The sequence below is a fragment of the Egretta garzetta genome, unplaced genomic scaffold, assembly GCF_000687185.1.
Source record: "Egretta garzetta isolate BGI_Z169 unplaced genomic scaffold, ASM68718v1 scaffold49, whole genome shotgun sequence".
In the NCBI taxonomy this organism is placed as follows: Eukaryota; Metazoa; Chordata; class Aves; order Pelecaniformes; family Ardeidae; genus Egretta; species Egretta garzetta.
In genome coordinates, this window is record NW_009260775.1 from 2345922 (window position 1) to 2371350 (window position 25429).

Consider the following 25429-nt stretch of genomic DNA (forward strand, 5'->3'; position numbering starts at 1 on the left):
AGTTCCACTGGACGGACTAAGGTACTGTGCAGGTGCAAGCGTAAAGAGAGGAAAACACAGGAGAAAAAAATGAGGTACGGATTCCGCAATGCCATGATGATGCCATGATGCTTGGCGGGTCTTGCACCACCAGTTCAGCACTAGGGCTCTGGTTTTGTTTTTGCTCAGATGAAATCACCACTTCAGCAGCCGCAGTCAAATCAAAGGAAGACCCGGGGTTATAGAAATAGCGACTTTGGGCGGGAAGGTACCACATGATGTTAAGGGGGTTCTCTGCTTGTTTTTCTCTCTCCTACAAATCCTAGCCTAGCCTGTGGGCTAGAGAGGACGACTGTTTGACTCAGCCAGTTCTGAGGATTTGTCTAAATAATGCCTGACACCACCCCAAAGTCGCCTTATAATTTACAGCACTTTCAGTAAACTCTGCCTACACACCCTTCTTTGCATCCATCCTTTGCTCTTAAGAGTAATGTGGTCTTCAGTAGGCAGCACTGCAGATGTCTAGCTCCCAGAGGAAAACATGTCCGAAGTTGATAGGTGGTGCTTTGGAAGTCTTTATTGCCATTCTGATCATTTCACCCACTGTAACGTTATAGTAGTATGTATGTCGAGACATAATTTATATATCCTTTTTGATGTCCTCGCCTAACGAAGTGTTCTACATTGTCTTCTGAGCACCGCCCTGAGGACATCCTCAAGGCCAAACCAGTCTGGGCAGACAGCGAGCCTCCAAGCGCAGACCCAGAGCTTTCCTCGCAGCACGTAGAACACGCATGGCTGAGGGTGACAGCAGCACCACATACTGCCCGATGCAATGGAAGTCTTCCAACAATGATAGATGCAGTCAATAGATCTTGGTCCAGCTGGTCCTATTAAGCCAGTGGTCAAATCCCATTGACTTACTGGAAGAGAAACAGCTGAGTGGGATGAAGAGCGGAGGACAGCACTGCTCAGCAAGGCCATGGGCAGCCAAACCCATGTTCTGTGTGACATTGGAACTATTGCTAGAGGAAATAAGATACACAGTCGTTTTCCCCTGGTTACCAAGGATAAACAAAAATATGGACTCAAGAAAATGAATGCTGTATTTATAGTCTCAAACTTAGAATCCCTTTTAATATGTGTACATCACCAAACAGCCACAAAAATGAAATGAGGCTATAGAAATGGCTGGCTGCTGGAAGAGGACTCTTAGTAAATGACTGGCATTTATTGTATCAAATGGCATTTTTTCTTACAGCACTTTCTGGGAGAGAAGAGAAAAAGGATACTGCACCTTTCATGTTCCTTGGACTCTTGTGTCATTTCTTTTGCTTGAATTACACAACTGGTCTACATTTGGTGGCCACTTTCGGCTTTTAAAACTGTTTAACATAAAAAATATTTTTTTTCCAAAAATACACTGGGTTCTTTCTGTTAAAAGTCATCTTTCTCCTGTAAAAATCTTCCCCAGCACTGCATTCTTATATAAAGCACTTATTACACAATTTGCTGAAAGTGCCCTTGAGACGCTAAGATCTGAAGCATGGAGGATTTTTTTTTCTTTTAAACGGAGAGAAAGAAAGGAAAAGGAAGAGAGAATAGAGGAGAAGCAGTCTGTCAAAAATTTTCATTGTCATGTCCACCTGGTTGCATCTACTATGGGCATACAGGGAAAAAAGAAAAAAAACAGGGGCAAGAAGAAAGAGGAGAAAAAAAAGGAAGGAGAAGTTGGGAGTGGAAGGGAGAAATAAAAGGAAAACAAAAGTTTCATCCTAAGCCTGGGATCCTCCAGGCTGTAATATTCCAGCTGATAGAAAAACCACTGAACAAAAAAAGTAGTCTAGAAAATAGAAAGTGTTGTGATTACAAAGTTGAGCATTTCATCAGTACAAACTGGTCTTTGAACGTCCTTTGGGGAGCAACTGTAGTGTCCAAATTGGAAGGAAAAAATACAACACCGCATGGAGGAGGATTTTTTTTCCCTTTTGGTTTATCACAGCATTTTTCTTTTTTTTTTTTTTTTATTAATTTTTTTTGGCACAGCTTTTTTTTTCCCAGCCATCAGAGCAAGTTCTCAGACGCAAACCAAACAGTGCAATGCCTAGCTGGTGGCTTCACGCTTCCAAGGTTGAATGTTCCAGGTGGAAACCATTCCCTCCCCCTCTGAAGTGACTGTGTTTTTACTCCTTGATGAAGGTTACGGACAAAATACTAGACACCTGTGGCCAGGGAGAGTTGGTTTCACGGTACACTCTAACTTTGTTCAAGTTCGTACAGTTCTGGAGCTGTTAAGAATAGTTTTGAAGAGTGCTTCTCCCCACACATTCACTGCTGGTCCATTTGAAACTTCTTCTAAAACATTTCACTTTTACTTCCGCAGATCTAGAACACAAACCTGGAGAGAAAAGACTCAGCATTAAGAACCATTTCTGAAGGTGATAGGGAAGTCCTATTCCCATACGGCTCCGTACACAGGCTGATCAGCCAGCTGTATGCTATACTCCCCAGCTTCAAATCAGCCTCTCAAGTACCTGTTCACATGCACGCAAGCAAGGGAACAACCTGACATGGGAGAAAACCCAAGTGAAAACCGTACATGTAACATTTAGCTGGGCTTTCATTGGATTACAAACATTTTGGTGGCACATCCCAGATATCTAAGACTATGGGCTCTACTGAGTTGCCTGAATACCGTGCTCACTTATCTTTCTGAAATATATCCAGAATAGATGCACAGGCACGGCACAGGACCTAGAGCAGACATGCGCCCCTTTGGAGCAGCTGTTGGAAGCTAGGCATGGCGCCATCTTCAATGGCACAACTACAGTCAAGCAACTGAATCACGTCGCAGGTGGACCCTTTGTTAAAACCAGTTGAAAAATACTGCTCTAAAGTAGCTATGCCAGCCAGCCTTGTAGAAAAGTTGTTTTAAAAAGCCGTAGAGTGTGTTACAACATCTGTGCATCCCTCACAAGCTGATCGTGCTACAGTCGCAAATCTTTTAAAGTAACATTAGCAGCAAGAATAGTAATGAATAACCAGTATCTCTACAGCAATATTTCTCCTTTGTCACGTGATGAAAACTTCGGGCATCATGCTGAAAAATTCCTCTTTTAGGAACTACTTCAGGGTAAACTTCCGTGGGATAAAACTTGGAAGGGCCCAGGACAACTGTTTATTAGAGAGTTGACTGCTGTGACCTGACCTTCACTGAAGATTGACAGATGAGATAAGTAATGATAGAAACAACACTACTATTGTTCTTAGCAAATATGTATTTAAAAGAACTTCCCATCTTCAGTTATATTCACCTATTCTACCAGCATTCTTCATTTCCAGTAGGAACACCGCCTCCTAGTATTGAAAACCTTCCAAAGCAGAAGCGTTTTTACTATGCTCCACAGAACTGCTTATTTCTGTCTTGAGATGTCTACCCTTCAGCTCTGTCCAGAGGAGGCAATATGGTGTGTATGTTTTGTTGACACTCTCCAGAAGAGTAATCTCCACCCAACATTTACAATGTGTAAAGCTTCTTACCGATCCGTCTGATGCGCTTGCTCCCACTTTGTCTCCTCTAGCATTCCAGCAGACTTCAAAGATACCCCCGGTGCCTCGGTAGCTATGTACTAGAGTTCCACTCTACAAAGCAAAACAGCATGCAAACGTTTGATACAGAAGTTCCCCTTCTTTTTCTCTGTTGTGTGGCACTACATTTAAAAAGAAGAGAGTGGTGGAGGGGGGGGGTATATTCACATCACCCAACTATGGTCACCTCCATAAGGTGCTGAAGTTGGGAAACTGGTCTTTGATAACGAAGAGGAACAGGCTCCTCCAGAAAGCAATTTAGAGTAGGACTCTTAGACATCTGTTTTTGTCAACTTCCTTAGAGTAAAGGTCTGGGGAGTCAGGCTGAGGTGGTCTTTTCTAAAGTTTGTTGTTAATTCAGGCTGTGAGGCATCAGTATCCAGAATTAAATCTGTGGAACTATGATGTCCCACTTTTCTCCGGAATATCTCCAGGCCCTAGCCTGTACACCCTTTGTATCTATCATCTCCTCATCACAAAGTATAAGCCAGGTGTATCGGGCTCACAGCTGAACTCAGCTTGTTACTAAATAAAAGTATCACTTATTTCTAAGAATCACTCCACACCTTTGCTTCACAAAGCTGACGGCACAGTATGACGTACCTATTTTTATGCATGCTAGTGTTTTAGCATACAGTGAAGCCTAAGCAGAAATGTTCTGGACAGTCACCTCACTCCACCTGCACGACTCAACTGTTATGCTGGGATTTGTATCAGTCCATACCATCAGGTTCACCTTGGCTGGCAGGTCATATGCAACAGAGGTATATATATTTTCCATTTAAGCTTTTGCTATTAATGTGTCATCTAAACCAGATGTGCTTCACAGTACCTGAGTATTCCATATATGGACACATTTGTCAAAGGACCCACTGGCTAGATATTTTCCATCAGGACTAAAAGCTACACTGTAGACAGGCTCTTGATGCTTTGTTAACGTATGGATGCAGACTCCTCGGTCAACGTCCCACAGCCGAACAGTGGAATCAAACGAAGCACTGCAAGAAGCATTCAAACACAAGCATGCCTTAATTAGGGTGTTAATCAATTTGTAGTTTAATATTGTAAATGTTTTAAGAGAATACCACAGTTTCTTTACCTTGGCTAAGCAAGAAATAATGTTTCAAACAGAAAAGCTAATATTCACTACAGCCTTTATGTTTTTAATGACAAGAACTATATCTACACAACTAAATTCTTGTATGTGGACCCTTTGAGTTTACCCAGGGTGCTGCGTAGGATCAGATCACTATCCCTAAGAAGACCAAGCTCCCTCCTTTTGAGATTCTACCTGCTACTATTCAGGAAGGTCAAATATATACTGTCATTAATAGGATAAATGGTTCCAGAGAGATCTTATTCCTAATGGATTTGCATTATTTAATGAACTAGTATTCCGTAATTCTCTAGAACCGTGGTTCACTTTGTTTCAGTGCTGTTTTTTGCTACAATCCATCTAAATCCCAAACTCTGGGCTTAAGAGGGAGGCAAGAGAAATAACTGGTATTAAAAATAATATTAAAAGAACGACTTCAAGAAAGTGAAGTTCTTCACTGTCCACTCCCAGACTAAAGAGTAAAATAAAAAAAACATCTTCGATACAACTCCTCCCAAAACTGAATACACCATGAACCACTTTGATAATCCTGTGGTACTACCACCAACTGGCATTCTACAAGTAAATGTATTTCCTAAAGTCAAAGAAGAATTCTGAACAGATTTTCTAGTGGAATTTTAAAGACTACCCAAGGTTTTCTCTGTTAGTTAACAAGGCTACAAAAATTGCCAGTATCTGCCCAGGTGAGTTGCACGGCCCCTGGTTAGAACACTTTCCACCTGGCCGAATGGGCTGTCATCTGCCCCATCGAGTACCTTCACTCCTAACAACCAGATGCTGGGCATGAAGATGCAATGCCAGATTTACAATCCTTTTATCAAGACAGCTGAAAAACCAAGTATCCTATGACTCAAATTTCCTTCTTTTTCTTTTTCCTTTTTCAAATACAATTCCTTTCCCTTTGTATCCAACCCCCAATTTATAAATGCAGGTACTGTTTACTGGAATTGTCTGCAGGAAGACTGACAGCAAGGTGACAGTAGAGTTACAGGTCAGAAAGACGATCCTTCTTCTTGGTAGGCAGCAGAAAGGTGTATTTTTACCTTGCTAACATGATGTTGGAGTTTGGGTTGCTGGTGCCTGGTCCTGTAGGACTCCATTTGATAGTATAAATCTCTTTGCTGTGAGCCTGAAGATCATGTACGCAGGTATCTTGCTTCATACTCCAAATCTAAGTCAGAGTAATTATGAAGGGGAAAAACAGCAGCGTTACTAATCTCTTCTCAGATGAATTATTTCAGTTCTATGTTATTCTTACCATTTATCTAAGATTTTGACACACATGCATACACATAAACATAACTTAAGTTTATTAATGCAGCCGTTTGGCACCTACAATGCTCACACATTAGAATAATACCATTAGGGGAAAGAGCTACACATTTAATAGAATTTATTCAATAGATCAGAAGAACTAAATAGGTATTGTACTTGCCCCATAGCCTGTAACTATTTTCATACAGAAGCTTAAGTTACTCTGTTTAGAGAAATTTAACTTGAAGCTTAAGTCACACATTGCAACAGTGGTCATTTTAAAGAATGAAAATGAAGTTTCAATAATTGCTTAAACCTAGCAATTTTCTCTTATGCCAGTCAAGAACCACATCAAATTTTCCTTTTCCTCCTGAACTCCATTTGTTTTTCTGATGTTTTTAACTGCACAGACAACGGAACAAGATCAGCTATTTATGCAGTGTTACATGGCCAAATACTTCAGCGTGAGATAAAGAATATGCTCAACAGTGATGACAGGTAATTTAGTACATCTTTTCTTCAGCTAACTGAGAAAACAAGATGAAGCTAATTCACAGCAGGGAGAATAACTCAAATTTAGTCAGTCAATTTCAGAAAGACACCATTAACGTAGTAATGATTTAACTCACTTGTTTTAAGTCTGCACTATCAGGGAAATGATGAGCTCTTAGGCTGAATTTTCATCAGCATACCTGAGTCTACTTACGGAAATGTTTTACAAAGCTTAGCCATGTTCTATGGCTAGCAGGCAACATATGTTCCAAGAACTCAAAAAAAAAAAAAAAAAGAGAAAAAAAGAAGCCAGAGAGGACTGATTTCCAAAGAAAAAGAAAGAATAATAACTGCGTGAAGGGGATTTGCAGTCGTCTCTGTCACTGTAGGTTTTTAAAAACAGGCGAGGCTGGGAATAGTAAACCATTGGCTCTTCTGCCAGATTGAGTGGTCAGAACTTTGAACTGGCACCAACAACACCGAGCCGCAGTGATTTTTAAAACAGCACGCAACTGGGCACCACCAGGTCAAGATGTTTAAGCAGAGCAATACTGGTTACTACCATACTGCTTTGTGGCAGCATGACAGACAAGGTGCTCTCTTTCAGTCTCTTCTAGCCCTATTTTCTGTAAATTTTCAGTTCTGTGAACACTTTGGAATAACACACCTAGAATCCAGAGGGGTGAAAACCCGAGTGAGTATGTGGCGAAGACAGAGTGGAATTGAGAAGAACTCAGGCTACCCATTTGTAATGCTGATATTCACTTAGCTCTTCAGGTTTTGCTGCTCTTTCGGTTTCAGTGCTTACACACAGGCTGTGTGCATGCTATAGAAACATCTCTTATTTCAGCTGTGTCAGTCACCAGTGGAAAGAGGTATGAGCCTTAATTAACATAGCTATACTATGAGGAATCTGTATTACCAGTGCAATTCTATCCACAAAACCAAATCTTTCCTGGGACGTTTGCTTTGCCCAAGGAACCAGCATAAGTCAGCAGTCTAGCAGGAGGGCTTTGCTGTTACAACACACAGCTATTCGTACATGGACATAGCCTTCATTCAGTGTGTCTGGGAAAGGGGAATGAGATTGAGAGGAGTTTGGGCTGGAAAAGCTCTATCATGAAACATATTTCTGCAAGCCCAGATTCCCGCTGTATTAGCAATACTTTGCTGGCATGGAGCAACGGCCCAGGTGTGCTGGTAAAGCAACCCATGCTGCCTGCAAGCCAGAATCCAGATTCATTCCATCTCACTTCAGGCACCTAACAGATGTACATCAGCAGCGTAGCTGCTTCCCACAGGCTTCCCATACAGTGAATGGATAAAGACAGGCATTTTCAGAGAGCAATTCATATTTTTGGTGGGCTCTGAATGTATATATCCTGTCCCATTGCTCAGTGTTAAAAAAAAAAAAATCAGAACTGCTCCAATGAAATTACTTTCAGAAAAAAGACACCAAAGGGAAAACTCTTTGTTTTTATATTCTTTTCAAAGTGTAATGAGACTGCTTCTTAGCATAGGGATTGTGCGTCTGTTGATAGGCAAGCAGGTGTATATAGATGTGTGTATATCCAAACTATGATTACTCCGTGACAGTGACGTATCAGTCACTTAACACTTATTTGGATAGGAGGTCTCATTTTTCCCAGTGGCTGCTTCTCTGTGTTCACTCTTTCACATCGGCTTTAAGAAATATGGGACAAAATGAAACTGTTGTTCGTGCAGAGTTTTAAGTGATAACAGTACCAGCATTCTGGAGAAGACTGGAAAATAGACTTAATTCTTGTCTTTACTTTTTAGAACAGTGGGAATGGAAATTATATTACCTTTAACGTCATATCATCGGAGCAAGATGCTAGCAGCATGCCAGATGGGTCCCATTTGATTGCATTAACCTCGTTCTGAAAGAAAGAGTGGCTTTATTCAGTAAATATTCCGGTTACCTGCATCGCACTGGGCACCCAGCAGAGGGCACTCAAGGTTTACGCATGCACCAACTTCAACCACAAATTACAGCCCTGGTTCTACTGGGTGAACAAAAGCAGCGCTGCTTCTCTAGAACACGCTATTTAAGTGTCATTCAGGAATGGTAACCATTTTGTGTTTGTGAACAATACACACAACCAGTCTTCTGATACATGTTCTGGCACAAATCTCTCTTTCTTCATATGCTAGGATTTAAATAAACCCTCAAAACAGACTGATGACACAGCATTAACTTCTTAAAATTGAGATATTTCTTCAGTTAACATTCTATAGATCTTGGAGATACAGATTTTCAACAGAAAATACGGGTGGTGTGTAAAGTTTTGTGGAGTTCATAATTCTTAGTATTGCAGCTCTACAACCATGCTGGCCTCTCTAAATAGAGGTGTATGTGTAAAAGAAATCCAGGATGGAATACTGAATAGTTTATGACGATTTCTCTATCAACCTTTCTAGCACTTCAAAATTAACTAAGCCTTGTGTATCTCCTTGGCAATAAGTAACTTTTCTGCGCTTTTTTGAGGGTCATACATATGGGGGAAAAAAGCATTTCATAAAAAGCAAAGATTGTTTTTTAAAAGCATGAATTGGCTCAGGGTCTCAGTGAAAATAATCCTGGAAAATATTTAAATTTTGCTTTATCCATTTTACATGTTTCAGTCATAATTAAAAGGAACTGTATAGATATTTGCAGTCATGTGCAAAATGGTGCATTTCATATAATCATAAAAAGCACCAGTCTGTTGTACAGAATGTACAACCTGTCATGAAGTATCAGTTTAACCACAGACTAGCTAAAGGCCATCAAATGCACAATTTTTCCTCAGTGAGGAGATAGCAAGTTCTGGAAATTAGTATCTAAATTACAGGTCAGTATACGATAGCAGTTTTCTCATGAATGAAAGCTAGAAAAACTAGCCTTTGACGGTCATTAAACACCACCAGGAAAAGAGGGGGGAAATATATCTTAAATAAATCTTACTAGATTAAATTGATTCTAAACCTGAACAATGGCTGGAGGTAAATTGTTCTCTCCTCATTCATATTTCTCATTTACTAAAGGAAATTAAGCCAGCGGAAAACAAAATCTTATTTATTAATGCGCCCTTAGTCTGCACTTCATGCTACATATAAATAGTCTCACTGCTAAGCTGCAGGTTTTACCTCCGACGGTGATTTAGAACAGTTTATCCCCTCTCACAGGCAGTGAGTCACTCTTGAGGAGAGTGTTTTCAGGGAAGCAATGGGATGCAACACCTTTGGTGCTAGAACACACCCTGCAAACACATCAGCTGCCACCGTCGTTACATGCTGCGGTGACTTTATCACTTAACATTTTGGACTTCTTAAACTTACTGTGTGTCCTTGAAAGGTTTTAACGGGACGATCACAGCCAAGTCTGCATACATGAATGCACATGTCAGTGCTGCAGGAGGCAAAAGTAGTGTTGTTCTGCCAGTCTACATCCAGAGCAGGAGCTGTGAAGTACAAACAATGGAAGGAACGTCAGGGAACACAGCAAAGAAAGAGCTATCCCAAATCATTTTCCTCCCATCACCCACCTGGATCAAATGGACTAAAAGCTACTTCTTGGACTATCACCTACTACCAGTTACAGGGATGAAAGGGACTGTCTGAAGGGGACAAATTATTTTTTCTCTTGCAGTGGATAATCTGGATGCTTTGCATGGCATCTATTTATGAGAATCTTTTGGGCTAAGTTACATAAGACGGGGGCAAAACAGTCTGTCTCCACCCTCCCCGCTCCCAGCCCCACTGCTCTGGGGCCACCTCTGCCATTCATTCCTCTGTAAGCCAGCACAGAGAAGAATCTGGAAAAAAACTAATCCAGAAAAAACATGGATGATTTCAGCTAGGTTAGAAAAAATGTTCCTGTGAATGCCAGACACAACACATGGGAGGGAGAAGAAGCAGGGGGCCATCTTCCTTTGCATGGGCTTTATGCAACCACCGATGCAAACCTATCGTTCTGTGCGGACACGTGGATTAATAACACATACACTCAGTTTAATTTGGATGGGGACTGATTTAAGATGGGTACACTGATCATGCTGATCCGAAACCAGAGGAGGAGTTTCTGTAGAGGGTTTGGCATCAACTAGGGCTGAACTAATGAAATTTTGTACACAGACAGCACATGAACATGTAACTAGTGCCTGTGTGCAACACACACACTTTGCAAAAAGCGTGGAAAAACCAAAAAAACCCCTTCTTTTACAGCATGTCACTGCAAACTAAAAGCAGGCACAGGAGTAGGAGGGAACTCCTGACATACAGCTTGCTTGTGTTTCTACGACTGCTGCTTCGTTTTTTGGTCAGGAAAGAGTTTAGCTGCCCTCCAGAGGATGACATAAGACTTGTTAAAATATAGAAATCTTCATTCTCAGCACACTCCTGTGAGAAGCAAGTGTGTCAGAAAGAGAGCAACATAGAGGAAGCAAATTGAATCTCTTTCTGGTAACAACACAAGGCAAGTTTATCATTAAAATGAAACCAAGAAATGCCTTATTCAAATACGTTCAGAAAAATACTTCTGTGATAGAGAGCTGAAAAGATATCTGTTCTGCCAAGCCTATTGTATTTAAATATGTTTTTTCCTGTTGTAATTTTTATGAACTGCAAAATGAGATCGATCCACATGACCTTCCGAATCATCAGGTAGCTCTCTAAATGAGAATGGAGGGCTGAAATTGTTTCATACACAAGAATTTTTTAGAATATTAATGAAAAACTTCAATAATTCTGTGTGACAGCTAAGGAATGTCTACAGTGCAGAAATATAAAGGAAATTTGTGTGAGGAAGGCAAGTTAATTCTGAGTTTTCCAATGAACATTAATGGGGATCAGGGAACAGTAAAGGATTTTGTTTCTTTAAGTGCCTGTTTGTCTTTCATTTTATGCTGCAAGCTTTGTATTACTGTATCAGAGCAACAAAGATCTATCTTCATTAATAGCAATATGCCTTCAGGGCTAATATCGAGTATGATATGTATGAGCTGAAAAGTAATTTTCTGAGAGCTATTGGCACCTAAAGCAATGGATTTGCATTGCAGCATAATTTCAATCATAGTGTGCTGATAATTAATACTCATTCATTTATTGGTGTATTTAATCATACATTTACTAGACAAGTAAGTACATAAAATGGTCTGGATAAAACAACCAAACGTGGCTTTTGATGCAAGTAATGAAATGGCCAAAGTGTCTCCTAAACCACAGGATACCAGTCAATTACATAAAAACAATTAGAATGTCATCTAACAAAAGCAGCAACAAATCCTTAAGAAAAGCAGCTAAAATAAATCCCAACACTGAAAGTGTTACAATAATTATCAGTTAATTTAAGCTTTTTCTGAACAAATTTAGGTGTGATTCAGAATTAGAAGCACAGAAGATGACAGGGTTAAATGTCTGCAGGGAGTGATTCAGAGCACTTCGATGTCTACAACTGGGTTGTACAAATACCTGTATGGTATCACTTAACCAATTTGTTCCTGCATGCATAGACATCAGTCCACATCTATCAGTAGATGTGAAAATTGGATTATTTCACTCCATTTTAAAGAAATAAGCTTTGTGAATACATAATTTGATCAAATGCCCTATGACAATGACTCATAGTTTTACAAAGAATAATGAAAACCTAGAAGCTACTTAACCACATACTTACATATTTTGACCGTAAACCCTTAAAGTTACGTGGGAACATCAATGATATAAAGGCCTTCAAGACCCAGACAAAGGAGTCTTCCTTATGTATTTTAAGATGGCAGTTCTGTCCATATGGGTATAAACTAAACATGTTGTAAAGCAGCCAAGAGTAAAAAATTTATGTTATTCCCAGGCCAACTATCTCCAGACTTCAAAGAAGTATGCAAAGAAGTACACCACACAAGTATGTGTTAAAGGAACTGTACTCTGTCTAGACTAGACTTTTATTTGTTAAAATGCCACCTTTAATCCTTGTGTAGACAAGGTTTTCAGATTCCAGATATGGAAAGGACAGTAATTTGCTGTTAAGTTTGTTCTGGTGAATAAGTGATGCAAAGAAGGTGTGTCTTTGGACTTATGTGAGGACAAAGACCCCAGCTGATTTTAAGGGGCTTTTTGTAGGACATACGCTTTTGGACTACCAACAATTTCCTTAATAACTAACTGCTTTACTTCGCTATGAAAACATATTCGAAATAATGGAAAAAAAAATTAGCTTTTCCATATCTCCACTTCAGTTGTGTCTTAAGGTCCAAAGACAAACATCATGCATAGTAAGAATTCTTCAAAAAAATCTATACATGCAGGTGGACATCAGCATATTGCATTAGAAGTTGTAGTTAAGTTTTCAACTTGCTAAAAGGGGAATGGAGTGATACGTCCTTGATGCATGTCACTGCTAAGACAGCTACATGTCAGTGAGCATGATTCTGAAGGAGCAACCAAGTTCTGAATCTGCAACTACTTAGATCAATAGCTAAGGATCAGAAGGCTTAAGGGTCTCATTAACTACATCACTGTACAGCACAAAGTTTGCTTTTATGGAACAGCTATGATAGATAAATTAATGCCACAGTGAGAAAATCTGTCAGCAGACACTGACTCCTCCAAACTGACAGTTGCATTAATAAGCTAGAAGATGAGTGACAAAAATGCAGGGTGTGGATCTGCTGTGCGCATGGACATACTTTTCGTCTTATGTTGAATAACTATTTCAGTTCCTACTGCCTATTAATAACATCTGTGAAAATGTCAGAATAAGAACAACTAGAAAGTGAGTTGAAAAGCATGCCCAAATTAATGTTTTAAAATTAGCAGTAAAATATGTGGTTTTAAACACCATTAAGCACCTTCTGAAAGCCTGCTGTATTTAAAAATGGATTAGTTACAGTGAACACACAGGAAGATGAACATTTCTAGCATCATAAGCTGGAATGTTTTGATGGTTTTAAACTCAGTTTGACTATGCCCTTTAAAAATTCTTCACTATGACAACTTATCCAGTTTGGATCATGAATTCAGTCATCATCTAACAAGTCTGGTCTCAGGTGAATTTAAGATTACGTCAATGATTGCCTGTTACTCAAGATTACTTAGTATCTGTAGCAACTCCTGTCTTCTCGAAGCAGACCAGACCTATGAACGACCACCCAAGTAATGTTTTGGTGCAGCAAGGTTTTGAAACTCAGGGTTGGCAACCGACTTCTGATAATCAGAGAAAGAAAATACTGAAGAACTTCAAGTCAAAATTTAAAGCTAAGAAATTCCTAAGGAACCTTCATGCTTGCAGCGGTGAATGCAAGCTGCATGAGAGATCCGTCTACTTCTGTCTCAAGTCAGCTTCGTTGCAACAGGAGCGACACCTCCACTGAAAAGTCTCTTCATAGATCACCACTTGGCACTACTCAAGCATGACAGAATCATTCAGCTAGGTAGACATGGCTGGTATATAAATCCTCTCCTGGAATCAGTTTGATTTTTAAAGCTATCCTCACAGAACCCCATCTTTCTCAAAAAAGAATAAACCCACAAGCCATGGTACTCGGGACAGTTAAAGCACAAAAACCTGGTTCAAACTTCTCCCAGGCAGATAGGCTTTTACAAAATTATGTTGACAAAATTAAAAACGGCATTTCATTTTACTAACAAGAGTAATGCAGAAATTACCTGAATGGAAAGGAAACTGCTGTTTAGCTTCTCCTGTGTGAGCATCCCAAATTATCGTTGTCTGCATCCGAAGGAAGACGGAAAAAGAAAGATTAGTGACTGTTCAGCTCAGAGAAAACAGAGACCACCCTCACTGAGGAGCAATTCTAAAAGATGGACTGATAAAATTATTAACTGCAGAGAGCCTTGTGTGCTGAACAGCTGAAAAAACAGAAATCACTTCCAAATATTACAGAGTAATAATCTGAATGTAGATAAAGAATTATCACGCCTACAGAGGAAGCAATGTAACTACTAAGAATGGGCATATTCTCTCTGAATAATGCTAGGAGACAGCACTACACATTTTTAGTAAGCATTTTGTAACAGCTGTTTCCGTTACCTTCTTCAAAAAGGACTTTTTCCCCATTTCAAAGATGCAAGTTGAATTCTATTCCAAAACTATGTGGTACTACATTTCTAACAATTAAACCACCAAGTGAAACATTTATCTAGCAGCAGAGTACGTATCACTTCTTGCCACTGTGGGTGGGACAGACTGAAGTGTAATTTGCTTACTACAGGTTTAATCCATACTCACAGCACACGTAAGCAACTTCCCTGTAGAGCTCAATACCACCTTCTGAGTGAATTGTCAATTTATTGGGAGTATACACTTCCAGAAAATAAATTAAGGAGGCCTCATCTTGCTGATAATGGACCATCTAAAGAATCACTGCTGTTATTGGGAACATAAGTTTGCCAGAATAATGGAACTACCATTGGGAGACGAAGTGCAGCTGAATATAAGCCAGTATTAAAAGGAATAAAACTAAGTTTCCATTTTCAGAAGTATGTGAAAATATAGGGAATCAGCTAGCTTACAAATCAGATGTACAAGCCTGAGCTAGTTTCCCTAGACTCCCCTCTGCCAGTAGCTGGAGAAGAGCACTGTCAGCGCATCTCACTGCAACAGAGGCTTGGAAGTGTAAATTTGCTCTCTGGACTTTATAAAGGAAGTCAAAAATGACACACACATCTAATTTTTAGGCATCAGAAGTTAGGCAAGATGAATGCTGTGTACTTTCCAGTTTCAGATTTAATGGATTTGTGCTCATCATCAGCAGTCACCTCTTCATTTTAATCTCTAGTATGTACTCAGCTGAAGCTACCATGTTTTGCTTGATTTGGAGTTCAGAATTTGCATATTTGCACAGGAAGCCATATATATTTTATTCAAATACAAGTGTTTCAATAATTAGACAAGCTAAAAGGTCAAGTATCTTTAAGATCACTTCCTTCCTGGAAGTAGTTAGTTGATAAAACTATAAACATAAGCAGTGGAAGCAGTTCTCTCCTTAACTGAGAAACATTTAAGATGCCATTTTACACAAGGGGCAAGTGGGGTTGTTTTTTTTAAGTAAAATCTTTTACATAAAAATAGTACACATTTATGCAGCCTCAAAAATGTAATCAACATGCACTAAAACATATTAAAGAAAACTCTCCAGGATGCCTGGAGGAGAAGAAAATAATCTTATGGAATTCAGCAGCGAAGCTCGCTGTCAGCACATTTATAAGTTAGAATGATGTATTTTTAAAACTCACTTTATCAACACCAGCACTTAAAATATAATTCCCCTTTTTGTTCCATTTCAGGGCAAATATTGGACCTTTATGTTGACCTAAGGTGCTTGCAAGGTTACCTGGAATAAAGAAAAGGTCAATATTACAATTTGTTTACAAATTAGCCAAATTACAGTTCAGTGCTGTTTGATGCTTAAGAGCAATAAATGTTTGACTCACCATCGTCTGTCCATATTCTTGCAAAACCATCATACGAGCCTGTAGCCAATAGTGTTCCATCACTCTGTTAGGATATATATAAAAGCCAAAGGTCAATACTAGATGAAATCTGTTTCAACCACCCTTTTTCTTTTCTTTACTTTTTTTTAAGGCTTGTGCATTGTGATTTATGGGAAATCTGAGTTCACACATTGAGACAGATTATACTATGACTTGAACTAAAGGTTATTACTGCGGACAGCAAAGAGGAAATAAAACCCTCTAACATACTGTGAAATACTAGGCCACACCATCAGATAAGAGTAATTTAATCAAAAGGATTAGAAAAAGAAAACAAGATATAACAAATTCTATGGGATTCTTCCAGATAACAAACAGATACTACTTCTTGGACATAAAGAGCCTATAAAACATCAACAGATCATCTAAATCCTCACTAAATCCCAGTTCAGTGAAATTCAGGCACTTCTACTACAAAGAAGGACCTAGAACACCCAAGCCACCTACATATCTCCTGTGCAGCCAACAGTGCCAGAGTTACTGGGCCAGAATGAGAATAATTAAAAAAAGGAACTTGACTCTGCAACCTGGATGAGATGGGTACTGTTGGAGCTGGGTGTTTAGTCTTTAACATTTCAGCATCTGGATTAGGAGTGAGATTTACCCCATTTATCTCCAGATGACCAGAAGATAGGAGTCAGTTTAAGTGAGTAACCTAGTCTCCCTCTATAACTAACAGCATCACCCACCTCAGGAGTGCAGTTCATGATCCCATTTGCTTAAGACTCTGCGCAGACCAGCACAAAGGCACATGTCTCTGTTTCTGCTGACTTAGAGGGAGTCTAGATGACTAGTTTAGATAGTTAAATCTAAGGGACATGAATCCTACCCTTGGTACCAAAGGACATTATCTGAAGATGGCATCTAGAAATCACCTTTCTTATTATCACATAAACCAGAGAAGAACCAATTTAATATCACCAGTGTGAAAACTGCACAGTGAAATATGATTAATATTGTGGTTCTAAATAAACAGTGAAGGCAGGTGGTAATTCTAGCATCATGAATAGAAAATTAGGAAAAAGCATAAAATAATCCTTTAAAAGATATATCTACTCCAACCCTCCAAAACCAGTGAGTCAGAGCGCAGCTGTAGATTTAACTCCGATGTATAATGATGTAGGGGCAAAAATATCAAGACCTAAGCCACCAATACACAGGGGAAGCTGATTTGTGCAGTGGCTTTATCTTTTACTTTTGTGAAGCACCTAGCTCACCTGAAGGACAATAATATTGCAGCAAAGATTGGTCTCTGGCCAGCAACTGAGACTGTACGTAATTGCTGAGAATCCTTTCTGGCACTTAATTTTTAAACTGTTTTCCTAAGAAAATAAGACTAATGTGATCACTCTGTACTAATATCAACAAAGCGGACAGAATGCAAGTGATCTCAAAACTAATTAAGGTCCCTGAAAGTTTTTCTGAGTTCGTTTTACAATGCTCGGTGGCAGAAAGGAAACATGAAGCAGCCTTAATGCTGCCCAAAGACACTGCCCAGACACCAGGGATTCTTAACAGTACTTGGCCTCTCTGCTCACTTCAGTCTTCTCTGCGCCTGACTGTATTATCTAAGACAGAAGGTTTTGCAGGATGAAAGTAAGAAGGAACAGGCAAGACAGTTCCACCCAGAAGGAGGGTAGGTAAAGAGAGAATCATGCCACACGCTCCTACCAAGATACAATAACGTGAGCGTGTTTTGCTATACACAGCGTAATTCAAATAGGAGAGGGACTTGATAGTCCAGCCTCAGAAAAAGCTTCACTGGTGCTTACATCTCCTCACATGCCAAAATGAAGTAACTATGAGATGCAAATACATTATTAATCAGGCTTCGTTACTACATAGATTGCTTGTTTAATCTTCATTCTTAAAGTCAGCTGATTTTATTTTTACCCATGCTCCTACAATAGAGATATAAATAGATCATTATTAAGCTTGAAGATGGCAACAGTCCTGGAAAATTATAGCATTATAGAAGAAAGTTCAGCCTATTATGAGTACTTGAAACAAGAGGTCAGTAGGTTAGGACAGAGCTTCTGGTCACCTCAGATATAAAAGATATGGAGCAGCAGCTGTAATTGCCTCTGAATTAAATTTAGACAGTTAAAAAACATACACAGTCTTAGAAGTTAGCTTACATTCCAGTCCAATGAAGTCACATCCTTATTGCTGGGGACATCGTGTCCTCCTTCTCTTATGCAGTGCCTCAAAACTAGTTGAGTGGAACCGCTGTTGCTGTTTTCATTGAGATTCCATATTCTGGCCGTTGAGTCTCCGGATCTATAAAAGCAATTGTGAAGAGATGAAAACTCCCCTTGGTGTCAATCCAGCAAACAAAGTAAAAACCTTTATTTCTGTTTGCATTGAGAGAACATCACTACCTTTAAAACATTATTTTTCATTCCAGTGCTGCCCTTCCTGCGCTCTCTATACTTTTTAAAAAATGCTAACACATGTTTAAATTATACGTATTATCTGAATCCGCATCATCATTTGCTTTATTGAGGAAACTTCTACCTAAAAGACATTTGCTTGCTCTCTACGTTTGCACTTGATACATGAAATTGATATCCCTGTAACTCAGATCATCTGGGGGAACTCAACATTACCAACGTAACACCGTGGAGATCCAAATAAGGACAGAAACACAAAGGCTGTGCCCACGTGCCTCCCATTAAAAGCAGGAACAGTCCCATTAGCTCCCAGTGGCTCGCCGAATCCTGTCCCTGGTGTTCTCCTGGCGTTGCCGTACGCTCTGAACATGGCATGATGGGACCTGCAAGGGTCACCACCAGCAGAGGAAGTGAGGAGCGTCACCTTGGCAGGGGAAGGGGACCTCCAGCAGTGCGACAAAGGTGCCGCTGTGCCGGCTCCCTGGCCTTGCCTGGGTTTCTCTGACAGCTGCTTGCAGGAGCAGGAGGTGAACTTCAGGCGGCCTTTAATTTGGCCATGGCCCTTTCACAAGGTACTTCTGTTCAGGACAGACCAGAACATGGCCTCTGACAGAAGCTGTTTGCAAAACAGCCTCTCAGCATTAAATCAAGCCACAGAAGCTAAAGATTAGGGAAGCAGAAAGGTAATTTAAATTCATTTTGTCTTGTCTACAGTGCCCTTTGCTGTCTGTAGCTTGGCTGCTTAGCTGACGTTGTCCGAAAAAGTGGCAAAAGTAACTATTGACATAATAGAGTATTTTTTCTTGCTGAGAGACAGCCAGCAAGACAGAGACTGCGTCAGGATTTTAATCTATTTTATAGACCGAATATTTTCTAGGGAGATGTTTTTATTGCAGACTGAAACCCTGATTTTGTCTAGAAAAAGTTGTCAGGAGGAAGTGAAGAGTTTATCATAATCTGCTTGTAAATAATATATTTGTTTTCACTTTGTATAAATCTTTCTTCCAATGAAAAATGTCTCTGAGGTCAGAAATCAATTTGCAATGGGGTGGAAGATATTACGCTTTCCAGTTTATTGGGATTTGTCTCTCGCTCCCCCTCCCTCCCTTTTTTTTTAAACAATCAATAACAACAACTACCAAACCAATCAAAGTACCCTGGACTGTCCAGAGGGTAATTTTCATATACATGCAGTAAATAGAATCTTGGAGCAGAATTAGGATCTCTCTGACATTTCCCAGAATTGATACAGTCAAGATGAGATTTCATTGTCGATATACCTGATACTTTACCTCATTTTAAAGTAATGACTACAACTTCCTTTCCTATACACTAGCAAGGAGAAAAAGTCTTTCTTCGAAGACTAAAAACCTGAGATCCATTTTTGCTTTGATAAGCCATGTTTTACTGAAAGGGAAATCCACCACAAGAGAATATTTCATTTTCTTCTGGTCTACTAATAAAACATATTAATTATTTATTCTAAAAGTACCGGGCAAATTTTAAACACTTCACACATCTTCAAGTCTAAATATTGACCAATCAAATATAGAACTTGATTGATCTTTGTGTATTATTTTACCAGTAACTTAGCCAAATTTTACATGAACAACAGTTCAACTGTAAAAGCAAAACCCTCTCTGCCTGTATCAGTGGCTCTGAGCCCTGCTGGGTCACGGCACGCCTGGGGAAATGTGCCCCCGTCTCCTCTGAACCCTTTGCATCAAGCAGAGATGTGATGGCTGGCCAGGGTTTTGCCAGCCTAACTACAAGCCACTGCTGTACAGCCATTCTTTCATTTTTGGCACAAATCTTTCTCTTTAGTGATTTAAAGAAATAATTCAAATCAGGATAATTTTTGCCACCATACAGAGCTGTGACTGTAATATAACTCCGTATTTCTTCAGAGGTCTGGAAAACTGAACAACAATTTTGCACGCATTGGCTAGAAAATTAACAAAGTTAACCATGAGGCTCAGAAGTTAAGGAACATTTTTAGTTGTGATAATTTACAATAATGGGAACATAAGCCTTTCATAGGCTTGGGTTATTGGTTAACATGCTAAGCAGGAAATTCCTTCAGTGCTGGCTTCTCCACTATATAGGATTCCGGGCCAGTCCTGCCCTCATTGTAATAAACCAGTTTGTTATTGGACCCTGTGAATAAAGCACTCAGCCACTTGGCTATCAAACACAATATCCTATTTGCTACTTCTAAAAGGGTTATGTTTTGTTTTTCAACAGTTTTATTTAGTCAGTTTTCTGGCGATGCTTGGGCAATCTTATTTTCCAGTATTTTAATTTTGTTTTTCCATTTTCTTCTTCCTAAGGCTACATAAGCTATTATGTGTCCCTGCAGAGAGGCTTTATAAGCCTACCAGTGTGTGGCAGGGGTATTTGTGTGTCTTCCCTTTTGCTGCTGGGAAAAAAAAAAAAAAAAAAAAGAGTATTCTCTGCTCTGGAAAGTATTCCGATTTCTGTTGAATGATTCAGTGAACCCTGCCTTATTAGAGGACCATAGTTCAAGCACAATTCAGAAAGATATTTAATCTCCTTAGCCAACAGAAGCATTTCTATCTGCATGATAAAACAGCTCATTCCAACATGCAAGTCATGAACACTTGAGTAATAGGTATACTGTTCTGCACTATGGTAGAGTACTGCCAAATTTTAGGAAGGCTTAATTCTGAAAGAATTTTATTTCATGCTCTCCAGCCCTGGTATAATCGTGAACCAAGGTGGACAAATGTTTGCAGAATTTTATTTGTGACATATAAAATCCCCATTCTGTAACTGTTAGCGGAGAGGTTAAAACAGCTGCAGTTGGGTAAAGAAATCCGCAAGACGGTAGTTGAACCTTGGTATTTCTAATCTTCAGCTGCAAGTTTATAATCACTGTTATTTTGATATGCCATATTGCTAATGTGTATTTAACCCTTGTGGCTCAAACAGGTTAGACTTTCTATTATTTTATTTGAAAAGAGATTATGAAAAGCATAAAGGGAAGGAAACTCCTCCTCATAATTTACATACCTAACTTTTCCTCAATAAAGCAGGTCTCTTAAAGGAAGTGCTTACGTTTCCTAGGCAGTCAGCAGAGGGAAGTGCCTCGGAGGTATCCAGAGGGAGATGTCTGTTCCACTGACATTGCTCCCCCATCAGGTTATTCAAACAGACCTCACCTAATTGCTGCCCACTTTGTGTTAATGGATTTGATGCAAGGAGGATACTGGCCCCAGTAAAGTCACCTGCTAATGAATAAGCACTTCCAGTTAGCAGAATTAACACCTGGCACTATCTGGGGAGCTGAAATCGACCACCTCAACCTGGTAGTTCAAAAGGATTATTCAGAAAGGTAACTCACGGTGGATCCTAAACCACCGGTATGAGGAGTGTGCAGTAACTCAACACATTATATAAAACCCAGAGATGATGATGGAAGATGGCCTAGAAACATCCTTTCTTGCTTTTGAGAGCCAGAGTCATAACTGAAATATCTCAGACAACAGCTTTTATGGTAATTATTTTGTTGACTAGGGAGGGCGAAGGTGTATGAAGCACTCTGCAAGAAAGTTCCCCGGTGTGTGAGAGGCTGGTGTAGATGAGCAAAGATAAGCAAAGAAACCTACTGTTGGTTTTTGGGAATGAGGCCAGGTCCCTCTGCTTCACGGCTACCAGAATTACCTCAAGGGCATGGCTGCATGTAACAGAACAGAGCACGCTCTTGGAAGCAGCAGCTGAACGTGCAGACAGAGCATCCTTAATTCAACCAGCAAAGCATTCATAGGTATACTTCCATACTGGGAAATTCAAGCATGTTCAGGAACATTTTGGGTCACTAGACCATCATCACCTATGCTGGCAAACTGATAGGTTATTCCTGGACAGACTCTGGCCTGTTTTAATTAGCACTCTTGCTCAGAGCCCTAAAGTTCTCTCTGAATAACTCCTGGGCAGGGCTTGGTGGTTACAACGGTCCAGGGACAATTCCCAATGTGCAGTTTGTTTGGCAGCCAGGGCAGTTTGCTAGCACAGATACTGGACATTCTGTGCCAGTTGGCCTCAATGCCTAGGAATATTCCCAGGCATGGTTAGTTTACTAATGTGGATGTAGCTGTAATGGGTTTCTGCACTACCGAGGGAACATAACCATCTGTAATAATTTACATGTGTCATAAAACTAAAACTTAGATATTGAAAAATATCTCATGGAAGAAATCAGTCTCTGGAGGAGGAAAATCGGATTTTAAGAGCAAAACTGGAATCATGGCTGGGAATGGCCAAATCTTCACATTTGGCCAAGCACCTACCTTTTTTTTTTTGCCTGTCCAAAACAATATATGCAATTATTTGGTTTTGAATATTGATTTCCTCCATAAAGGGTAATTAAACATCTTACATGGCTGTACGTATGCACTTTACTGTACTACTACAATGCTTCCATCCATAACATCTAAGCATTCTTAGAAGCATTTGGTGACAGCCAAGCCTTTGATAGCCTTTACTGGTATCTCTAGTCTCCTCCATCCTCCACTTTAAGGGTTACAGGTGTGGTGAAGGAGGAAGAGCAGCTGCAGAACATATTTTTTCTGCTATTTCAGAGAAATTCCTGTCTCCACTGTTTTGTTTTTTTTTTTAAATAGTCCTTTGCAAAGTCCAGAGAGTTACATATTCCTGTGTGAGCCTTCACACCCTAAAAAGTCATTGCAATTGAGTAGATAGGACATCAAATATCAAAATCCCCTTCTATCAGTGGGATACACACTAAACCTGGAAACCAGTGCTCTAGTTTTGCGTAAGTCATTTTGTAAACAAAACCCCTTACACAGCTTGCTTCAGATTAGGTCGTGAACCTCCACTATTCTTTTAGTGCTTTGAAGATTACATCAGGTTGTGGTCTAAACTGCTGCTAATTGTTAGAAAAATTTGTTGCTTGTATAATAAGACTTGAAGAAAATACTTTGCCATGAATTGAAATTTGATTGTGCTAGGCACTGTATAAACAGAACAAATGCATTATTTCCCTTATTTAACAGTTAGGTTTTTATATGTATTTTTTAAGAAGACAACAGATGGGTACAATCAGGCAGATGGGAAAACAGAAGAAAACTAGGGACTGGGCAGCACAATATGGCTATTATAGAATCTAAAAATTCGGTGTTTGCAGTTTTCTTTTTTTTTTTGAAGCATTGCTTTGTAAAGGACAAACAATTGCAGCATATGTAGATTTTGGGGAATTTCTCCCCCTTGTTTAATTGGTGACGTAATACATAGTTTACCGGTAGATGATAGCTTGCACTGTTATTGTACCAGACATCCTAAACACTTCTTCGTGCAGTGTCATAATCAGACAATCAGCTCTCTTCCTTCAGTTTAATTTTTTCCTGTGCATCCTATGCCATTTCAGTCATGTAAGCTTCATCAGGCACGCACTGCTGCATTCCCTGAAGGCTAACTGCATCATGTACTTTGTTTCTTATGAGCCGGCTAAAATCTGATCAAGATTCTCATGCATCTAAATTATTTGCATTTTCATTGCATTGCCACTAGTCTGCATGAGACACAGCACCTGACTGTACTTTCTAGCCATGTGTGTATTTATGGGCTTCCAAAATCAGTAGCAAAGCTTATTAGTACAACCTATTACACTGAAAGGTAAAGCTTAATTGAAGGGATAGTGAGAGGGTACTCCCACTATCTTATTATTATTATAATAAATGCTGATTATTGTCCTCCAGATTTACCTGAAGCTGTGTAAGGTATCGCTGATCCCAGGGATCCATCTAACCTGCAGCAAAGTTAAACACCCACTGGTTCCTCCGTCACTGCAGTACACACTCTGGTTTCTTAAATGGTCCACAGTTTAAACTATGCACACTAGGACTGTGAACCTCAGATCCTAGGAAAGCAGTACAGTATGGCAAGCACCGGCAGAGAGCTGGGTCAGATACCGGGACGTAGTTACCAACGCTAAAGTCAACAGATGAGGTCTGAGCACCTATGCTTGGGAGTCTTAACTCCCTGTGTAATGAGTTGAGAGATGTAGGTACCTGCAGGGGGACAGAGCACTTGAGTAGATGTCTAATTTCAGCTGTGCAAATATTCTCCAGAATAAAGCAGCATTCTTCACTTCATCTCAGGTGCCACCAGGTGTCCCTAAAGAATAATTCTGTGTGGTATCCTTTCTCCCCACCGATTTTCCTTTAGATAATAATATGGGTGTGCTAACTGGTCACCTGAAGACTGTTCTCCATTTAATTCAAATAAATAACATAATGGATAAGTTTATTATTAAAAAGCATATTGTTTAGGATGACAGGGCTAAAGGACATCTATTGTATCAACCCTTCATTTGATTGATCCTAAGTAAAGTACTTGTGAGCTGTTGATCTCAAGACAGCCCATGAAATTCTAATTAAATTTGCCCCCACTATGGGAATTTTATGAAACCTTCTCTAGATTTTCATCTTTAATAAGAAACAACCATGAAAACAATTTAATAAGGTTAACTAAAATCTTCTTAATTTTTGAGTTCTTCTTCACTACTGAGTCATGATTTAACATTTACGGGTAGCCAAAGCATTTATGCATACACAGAAAAGTTAGAGGAGTAGTACAGGAGCATGTTCGTTCAGTATCATTTGATGTTGATTTACAAATTGCTATGTAGGCAGTAACATTTCATGAACATCACAGATTCTTTGCCTTCCCTTGATTATTATTTTTTTTTTTCCCCTTGAAAAAATCCTCTCAGATTTGGGCTGGGACAATTAAGGAATATCACATGCTACATTTCTTCCACATTTGTCAATCCTAATTTTTATTTATTTATACATTAAATAAATATCTTTTTATGGCTCACTGAACTGTATGCCAAGAAGAGGACAATCTGTGTGTAACAACTGTGTTATGCTTGCCTATTTTAACTGGTGACTGATCTTAATGATCAGGACTTCCCTTCTTAATAATATTCATTTGCATGGGATAAGTAACACTGCCAAGCAATACTGCCTGAGACACTAGAAAAATGAGTGGGTAGAGGAATATGGTTAGCAGAAAATACAGCAAATGCATGGCATAGAAGCGTAGCTGCTAG

General features: G+C 39.5%; 1 protein-coding gene across 1 annotated transcript in view; it reads right to left on the minus strand.

Annotated features, from left to right (window-relative positions):
- Nucleotides 1-825: 825 nt before the first annotated feature.
- Nucleotides 826-25429, minus strand: part of TBL1X (transducin beta like 1 X-linked) — a 54304-nt gene continuing 29700 nt past the window's right edge. The window contains exons 6-15 of the mRNA XM_009646349.2: nucleotides 18079-18220; nucleotides 15881-15944; nucleotides 15683-15780; nucleotides 14096-14156; nucleotides 9773-9894; nucleotides 8257-8331; nucleotides 5728-5855; nucleotides 4400-4565; nucleotides 3520-3621; nucleotides 826-2377 (exon numbers count right to left, since the gene is read on the minus strand). Of these exons, the coding sequence (XP_009644644.1) occupies nucleotides 2351-2377; nucleotides 3520-3621; nucleotides 4400-4565; nucleotides 5728-5855; nucleotides 8257-8331; nucleotides 9773-9894; nucleotides 14096-14156; nucleotides 15683-15780; nucleotides 15881-15944; nucleotides 18079-18220 (985 nt within the window). The 3' untranslated portion in view covers nucleotides 826-2350. The remainder of the gene's footprint in view (nucleotides 2378-3519; nucleotides 3622-4399; nucleotides 4566-5727; nucleotides 5856-8256; nucleotides 8332-9772; nucleotides 9895-14095; nucleotides 14157-15682; nucleotides 15781-15880; nucleotides 15945-18078; nucleotides 18221-25429) is intronic.